Source organism: Ceratina calcarata, unplaced genomic scaffold (genome assembly GCF_001652005.2).
Source record: "Ceratina calcarata isolate Rehan_Ccalc_2016 unplaced genomic scaffold, ASM165200v1 scaffold125, whole genome shotgun sequence".
NCBI lineage: Eukaryota > Metazoa > Arthropoda > Insecta > Hymenoptera > Apidae > Ceratina > Ceratina calcarata.
In genome coordinates, this window is record NW_017133515.1 from 245,844 (window position 1) to 254,819 (window position 8,976).

Here is an 8,976-nt window from a genome sequence, read left to right on the forward strand (position 1 = left end):
TAGTAAATGTTAAAATTTCAATGCTTTGTCATTGTTTTTATGTAAGGATTCATAAAATCTTAAACCAAATACGTACTCGTGAAAATTAGTGTTTGTAATGCTTGTTAAATTTATCGAAAACATTGTATTAAAAAATATTTTATATCATGGTTGTCCTCATTATTGGAAATTCATTAAACCTAAATAAACGACAAAAGCCTGAAGCGGATAATAAATAATTGCAACCGCGCGAGGAGCGTGCGCATGGGAGATACTATCCGTGGATGGTAACATTAAAACCGTTAGCGAGATTATACTTAGAGGCTTTAATAAAAGCCCTAAAAGCTTTTAATAAAAGCTGTACACACTTACGTTTTGCGTAAGAATATAGTTCGACACGACGGCGCGGACGCAGCGGTAGAAAATGCTGTTACTTAAGCGAGATTAAATGCAACTACCACTTCGACGATCTCGGCTACTAAATCAACTCTTTGATTATAGAGATAACGTAATGCAGTATAACGAATCCACCGCGTTTGCTTTTGTTTAATGGTCGAAGTTGCTCGGTTCGGGAGGTAAATGGAAATCAGTGAAATCACGAAGATATTCAATAATATTATTTCGACCAGCATACTGTTCGTACCTGATTAATAAAGAGAATTATTCTGTGAAAGTCTGGATATGTTATTTTATCTTATTTGCACGAACAAAGCACATTTTAACGAGTAAACGTAGAATTAGTTTCAAAAATTTGGAAAGCCGTGATGGAACAAATAATACAGAGAAATGATTAATTAAAATTCTATTCAAAAAGCAAAGTAAATGTGAATACAAAGGAAAGGACTATTCTAAAAAAAAAAAGGACTATTCTCAAAATTTACAAGCTATCAAAAAAGATATACGGGAAAATGGGGCTAATAATTATAAAATACGTCATTTGAAAAAGGAAAAACTAAGAAGAGAATCCAAATTACCGATATCGTTAAAATGTTCACAAGAAACAATGAGAATATTCCGTCGAAATGATTAATTAAAGTAATTATGCAAGTAATAAAGTTTTGGCTTTTTTGCAACGGTTAGTAAAACTTTTATTTTGTTCGTTTTTCATATTTTTAATGTCTTTCAATCCCTAACACTGAGTCTTAGTCTCGAATAATATTGTTAAATTAAAGAGGGACTCTTATATTCGGACAGAGTGAATATTAATTTATTCTTGTCAAAATTTTTATGGCACTCTCTGTCAGATCTGTATAAATCTATATGAAAGAAGTGACAGACTTCTTACACGATAACACTGTTTACTTTGAAAGATAGAATCATGTTATCAAGGCGTGTACAAGCTATCACTATGAGTTTGATACTAGAAAATCACACGTTACAGAATTTACGGTCTCTCTGGTCAATTTGATAATCACTAGAAATGCGACGTTCTCTCCTGAAACTCGACGGAGTTACGAATTACGAGGCCGCTGTCATGTGTACTGTACACACGAGGAGGAAAGTGGATTCGCGAGAGCACGACCCGAGTGTAAGTTACTCGGACAAACTTCTACCAGTGGTTCTACTCCGGTAGAGATCTTGGCGATGGATACGAGAGATTAATCGGTAAATAGAAATACGTAACTAACCCGATTGCCATCGATCACCGTTATTGGCTGTACGTAAGTAGATACGTAGAGCAACGAGCAAACCGTTTCGTCGGGAGCACAATGCGAATACCGTGCCGCGGCGTTCGGCCAAGGAATTTAAATATCGACGATCGACGTGCCATTGTGCAACGCGACCAATCGCAGTTAATTAACGTTCGATTATAATTTTGATCGTAGCCTGGAACCGCGTGCTGGGACCCGAGGAATTTCACCCATTCACTGACTATTCGTGCCAATTTTTCCGTGCCTTGATTCCAATATGATTATACTTATTCCAAATGAATTATGCCAATTTCGCGCCCGTTTAAATCGGACGATAACAATAAAAACAGATAATGAAATCCAAACATGAAACTAGTTGTTCAATTATCTTTAATGATAAAGAATACTACTTCTTGTTAGTCACTTTTCGTTGAATAGAGTAAATGAATTAACCGGTACTCAGAGGTAATAATTGTTAACATCTCTCGCGTGTCGGCGGCATTGTGTCTGAATTTCGACTATAAATAAACAGCGAGCAACGCGGCCGTTACGCTTGCTACACTCAAGAACAGTTAATGGAGGTACCTGTTCTGTCCTAGCGACTATGCATACAGCCAAATTCAACAAGCACCTGTGCGACTCTCGTAAACTTACGTTTTAAAATACAACTTCTATCGCCTATACCATTACTCGATCATTACAAAAACGAACTACTTGGCCATACAATTATTAGGTTGACCAAAAAGTTTTCAATCACTTATGAAATAATTCTTTTGAGAGCAATATGAGATCTTGAAGCAAAGGTATCCGACTTTGATCCAACGCAAACGAGTTAGTAAAAAGAATTATATTATACATTCAACTGAGTCCAAAATAAAATTAGTACTATTATTATTTCAATACTTGCTTTCATACTTTTTATTTTCCCCTAAGTGAAAAAATAATTTCTGGGAAGAGATGTAACATAAACTTGAATCGAAAGTTAGAAGAGGTTTGGAAAACTTAAATTTCTTAGTACTTGTTAAGAATTTCGAAAAATAATGACAATCGAGATAATAGGACATAAAAGATTCTGCAACTCTTATTCCAAATGTTTTTTAATGAGAACAATATTAACTGAGTTACAACTTACGATGGATGAGACAAAACTCCGAGTCCGTCCATTTCTTCAAGCTTCTCTTTGGTTTTGCTGATCGTGTGTCGCTTAGTATTATCACGTTGAAGAAGAGCTTTTTTGTGTCGGATCAAAGTCGAGTACTTTTGCTTCAAGATCTCATAAACACGACGCAATTGCTCGCAGAACAATTTTTTCACAAGTGATTTACAACTTTATGCTCAATCTAATAATTAACGATAATCAATGTTTCACGTGTACATTATGTAATTATTTTGTAATCACGTGGAAGGATTTTGTGGGTCGGTAGAAAATTAACGAATAAAGTTTCCAGGAATAGCTCCAAAATAGTTTCACCTTTAACATTCTCGATATTGACATGGTCCTGACCCTAGGTAACGAGGATAAATGTTCCTCGGTCATGCGTCATAGTATGCTATAGGTCGATATACAGGAAAGGAATAAAGTTTTCCAAACCGATGCGAGGCGACGTTCGTATCGGGAACGTTTACACAGACCGTTAATAAATATCGGGGCCACTTTTTCCGAGCTCGATTCCGGCTGTCGGAGCAATAAAACAGCTTTATGTACAAGAGAGCTCTGACCGGCTGTACTTTTTACTTACGAACGTTGTAAAACGTTCGAGTGTCAACCCTTGAATTCATTTTCGCCACCCGGCAACTTGCTTTTTCATTAAATCTCAAGCTTGGTAACGCGAAACGTTATGTATTAGCGTGCGTGAAATTCTGTCTTCGGAGGTCTCATTCATCATAATTTTATCTTATCGTTCACGATTTTGCGTCAAATTGAAAATGAAATAATTTGATGGGTGTGAACAAAATTTATAATAAACGCATCGTGATTTCATTAACGACTCCTGATATTATTAATTAAGATAATAATTGCGATATTGATTGATTTTGTAGGTGTGAAACGGTTCGGTACTTAATTAAATCATTAATTAAGCAGACTCATTGTTTCCCGTCTCTGGCAATGAATCAATGATGCAATTTTTAATGAGTCGACGAAAATGAAATTGTTTAATCGTTTAGTAATACGTAAAAGTGATAAATTATTTAAATGACATAAAAACGTTCTCATGACTGGTTAATTAAATCCACGACGTTTCATGTGTCAATTTAATGTTCAATTGACACGAAATAAATTATTTTCACATTGAATAAAACATAGGAGTTACCATGAAAATCCTGTGACGTAGTTTCAAATGGTAACTGACAGACGGTAGAAATTTGGTCGACAGGTGAAATGGATATCAAAGGAAGATTCCGGCTGATAATTATGGCTGATTGCCTTAATGTAGAGCTATTGTTGGGAATCACGTTTGAGAAGGCAGGTACTTCCGTTAGTTTCATAGTAGTTCGACTGCGCCGGGAGCGCACATTAATAGTGCTGAGTAGAATTTACATTGATGAATGTATCAATGATTAACGACCGTATTATTGCGATAAATGTCCCATGTGAAATAAATACAATACCCAGATAAGCAAGCTAGCTGCCTGTTTCAATCCCACATCCTCCATGAATTTGGTAATAGGAATTTACTTCATCAATGCAAAATATAAGGATTTATAACATATTTTATAAATAAAAATAAGAAGAATACTAAGATGGTTTATAAAATTGTTGAAAATTTTTTTACCAACATTTAGAATCCACGTGAGTGTCTGTTCAGTGGATGAAGCAGAATCGTGTGACGAAATTGGCAGAAATTTGGCTGTTCTGCTCTTCAGGCAGATCAAAGCCAGCCGGATCAAAACTGAACAAGATAATTCCTGCTCATTGAGGATTGGTACAGAGAGACAGAGGATGTATCCGTGTAAGTACGTAACCGTCACAATACCCGCATCGCATTTATGCGACCATTGACAACCGGGCGCGTTCTCCAGGGCTTAACAAAGTTCTTCTGAGTTCTAACGAGCTTACTCTTGGCAAAAGCCAGTCAAGTGCACGGCTTCCGTCGTGCGTTGCGATGCAATGGCTAACCTACATACCGACATATTATTGCACCCGATTCGCGTCGCAACCTGTGTACCAGCGCGCAGTTCTGTGTACTTACACCGAGCGTGCCAATGCACTTCAACACGGTTGTTCAGTTCCCGCAGTTTCTCCTATTGCCGCAATCTTCGACAAGTTAGCCACGTTCGCGTACCGCGAAACGCTTCGATAAATTCGATCACGACGTTTCCATACACCGGACAGTTTCGAATGTTTCTTACGGTTGCACAACCCCTCGAATACCTTCCTTCTTTGTAAATATCACTTTTTTTAAAAAGCTTATCGCCTCAAATATTGGACATAGTTTTTTACCACATTTCTTACACTTTTGGGAGAGATTTTACAGCGCATACGACTTATCTCTTTTATCTTTCATCGCATTTATTTATTCTATTGTTTCAACAAAAGAAAAGAATTGTATTTTTGAACAAAAGCTGGTTTCGTTTCGACGTTATAAAAAATAAACAGCATTAAAAAGATAATAACAGATACTCTCTGGGTAACAATAGGATCTGTACAACTTCCAAAATGTCTAACTAAAATCTGACACGGAAACCGTGCTGCTTGACTTTCGTCGAGTCGTTCGCAATTTTCGACTCGAGTCTCAAAGGAGTCCTGATCCTAAACTCGAGCTGTCGCGGCGACCGTGTTATCGGCACGCGTATTTCCATAATATGTACACAATTGGGGCCAAAGCGTCCGAAAGCACGAAACGCCAGTGCGATCGCATTGCCGGAGGTTCGTACGCCGCGACGCGACGAAACTCCCGTCCAATTTCATCCAAAACCGGGCAAGAGTCGGCCAACTACGTACGAACGTACGTACGTATCCGTCCCGGTCCGGCCATTCTGGCCGTAATTGAATACTCAATAGGATTTACCAAAGCGGACCAACGCAGTGGCCGCCACGCTGTCGATCGACACAACACACGCCAATATTTGATCCGTGTCAAAAGCTTCGAGGTAGATTTGTCCGTAGGTTTCGAAGGGTCGTTAAACTCGACGGTGAGCCCTCCACCCCCGGTTCCATCGATAAATTGTTCAGTGTCTCCCTATTTCGATTTCATTGTCTTCGACTTTACGCTAAATCTTTTTTTTTTTCCTCTTTCATTAAGCATTCCCTTTGGTCGACGCGAGCTATGCTGCCTGTGTATTTTTACATTTTATCCGATCCCTGACACACTAGCTATTTAAAGCGTTAACCACTTAAATCAATACGCAGGAAAACCTGATTCTTCGACACTCTCAAAATGTCGATGTTAAAACCGTAACCAAATCACATAAACCTAAAAGGCAAGAATTTGTCTATCTTTCAGCTGAACATTTTTTCAGTCTTCCATTAACCATTTTGTTCATTCCGGTCTGAGTTGCTCTACTTTTGTATTTTTATACTTTATCCCATGCGGGACACGAAGCATTAGTCACTTAAATCAATCTGCAGGAAAACCTGATTCTTTCAAAATACCGATAGTAAAGCGAAAACCAAGCGACACATATAACATAAAAGAATTCGATTCCCCATCGGTCTTCGTAAACACAATCAGTGACTCTTTTCAATAGAAGTAAAGATATAAACAAGTAAGCGCTAGTTAAAAGTACCGTTCGTCTTCAATCAATACTAGTTACATTGATTCTCTGTAACGAAGCTCATAAAACACAACGGTAAGTATTTTCCCATTTCTATTTCAGAGTTCACAGGAAAAAAGCCGAGCTGCCAATGACTGAAGTTTCTATCCGACCGCGTTTAATTCATCTTCGTTCCGTTCCCACTTACACCCCGTGCTTTCATCCTTTTTCCTCCAATCCCTTTTCCTCGTTCCATCAGATGGACGTTTATCCCGGTCTTTAACGGCGGTTATCGGCGCGTCGTATTTTACCGCCGATAAGCAGATATAAGCGAAACAAGACCGGGCGACGACGGCCAAATCCACAGGTGCGGTCGAAAGGGTGCTCACGTCGCGCGGAAACGCCTTTGAATCGACGGGACACGACCGACGATGACGACGACGTCGAAACCGTCGCGTATGTACACACGAGCAGAACTTAGTGCCTTCCCCGTTTCACCCCTGACCCTCTCGTTTCCGAGCTGCAAAAGCTATTCAAGGTAAAGCGTATATATTCTCCGGGCCCGTTCTCGATTTCACGGGGCGACAACCTTCGAGCCGCTTCGTGCACGAATCGTTTTATTTCGAATCATGTCTGGACCGAAGCGAGTTCTCTATTGCTGGTGGTGGTAGCCGGTCTCTTTATTTCACGCAAAGAAAATTACATTTTCCGTGTGAAAAGGTCCAGGCGTAAAAGGATTTGAAAACGAGCGGGAGAACCTAGGAAATTAACTTCTTTCTCTCACCCATCGACGAATCGGTGGGAAAAACGCGCGCGTTATTGTTCCCGTTAAGCTGACGTGCAAACAGCTGGAGTTCCAAAGAACGGTGCCCCGGTCGCGGACGCGGCCGAAACGATAACGGTGGAAATTAGCTTCCGAACGAACGGGAGCGAGTTCCATGGGGCGATTTCATTACTATCAATCCGGCGGTTATCGTAATACCCGGGGGCTGCTAGTTTCTTCGTTCCCGCGCGAAAGAGATTAGTTTCCGGCAGATGAAAGACGGCCGCGATGGAACGTTGGGACAAAAGCGGACAGGGATGAATCGAGCGGGCCGTCGCGTCGCGCTCACCCTTTTACCCCCTATCGAACTTGCCGTGAAACGTGCTTTATTGTTCTCGATAATCTGTCGTGCGTCATGGTAATGAAGTGGAACGAATTCGACGAGAGGTTCTCCGGTCACCGGAAAGCGCGGTCGTTAACCGATGAAATTAATTTCACCGACTGCCAAGTTTTTGGTGTTCGCAAGTAGGGAAGCTCTTTAACCGGGAGTCACTTTTACGTGATTGGCGAGCGTGGACGCGATAAAAGCGATCGAAAAAAGGATCGTTTTCCCGCGGAACAAACGCGAGAACGCGATTATCACGTGCGCCCATCGAACATCAGCGTTAATGACGTAAAATGAATTCGTGAGTAGTCGCATAAAACGTGGCCGCGCCTGTACTCTACGCCCCGATCGATTAATTCGATTTATTTTAATTTAATATCCGCGGCTCGGCTACATATTCTAAAACACTGCCCTGGACCAATTTGATAATTCGATACTTCTATAAAACAGCACGGCGGTAATGCGGCTTCGTTTTATTAAATTCTCCACACGCAAAGGATAGGGTCGAATCGAATTTCCAGCGACACATTATCATTAACGCGAATGACTGAAATAATCTCTTGACCCTATCTTGCGACTGATTTTCCCAATTTTTTTTTTACATACTTTTTAAATTTGATTAAGCAGCCGCGCGAAATTGCTTTTCACATGAGAACCATCTCGATTCTTGTTACCCGCGAATTCGACTTTATAACACATTATCATACGAATTGCGTTGTAACAAAAGAATTCTAAAAATTACTAAAATTATCAAGTACATACATAAGTATTGAGGATAATCTACAGAAAAGAACTTATCGACGTGAAACAAAATTTCTGCTCGTATGTAACATTGTAATTAAAATCAATAAATCGCTGCGAATTTCGAGTCAACGAGCTTTTCAAACTAATTCAATTTCCACTTATAAATATGGATATTGTGTCAAACATTTAACACTTCCGCGTATGTTTTTAATGGGCTTGTGAAAATTATTGATGCAAGAGTCACGGAATTCTAGTTCATCGTCATAGCATGACAACGCGTATAGACAATCAGAATCGTTCTTGCGCATGCAAGTTTGGTGTATCGGCAGAACTTTTGTTTCAAATTAATCCGAGGAATAATCATAATCACTGGCGATTACGAATAGATCAATGAAGTAAGCAGGTTCATGCAAGAAATTTTACTCACGATGTTTGACATGCAGCCTAGGAACGGGATCCTGCGGCCAAGCCACGTTCTGCGCAACTAAGCTGATTAGCGCCAAAACTTGCAACGACGTGCTCATTTTGGAAGCGAGTGGCCCTGCAGGGTATCCTATGAATCAGCGGTAGCTGTCAATCCTCGTCATCGCCGCTCTGATCGTCATTCCTGAAAAACAAAGAGAAAAACACGTCAGTTACAAGCGTACTCGCTCCTTCACACAAGCTAGTTGCCTTAAGGATGTATAGGCTATGCATATACTTAGACAATGCTAGCATGTTGAATTTGTTATTATAGATTCCTATTACTATTAAAAAGCTAAAATTATAGTGATTTCAAA

At 39.8% G+C, this 8,976-nt stretch overlaps 1 protein-coding gene across 1 annotated transcript in view; it reads right to left on the minus strand.

Moving 5' to 3' along the window:
- Positions 1–8,976, minus strand: part of LOC108627153 (semaphorin-1A-like) — a gene marked incomplete at its 3' end in the record, with an annotated part of 266,616 nt that overhangs the window by 224,771 nt on the left and 32,869 nt on the right. Inside the window, exon 2 of the mRNA XM_026815541.1 lies at positions 8,625–8,804. Coding sequence (XP_026671342.1) covers positions 8,625–8,721 — 97 coding nt within the window. The remainder of the gene's footprint in view (positions 1–8,624; positions 8,805–8,976) is intronic.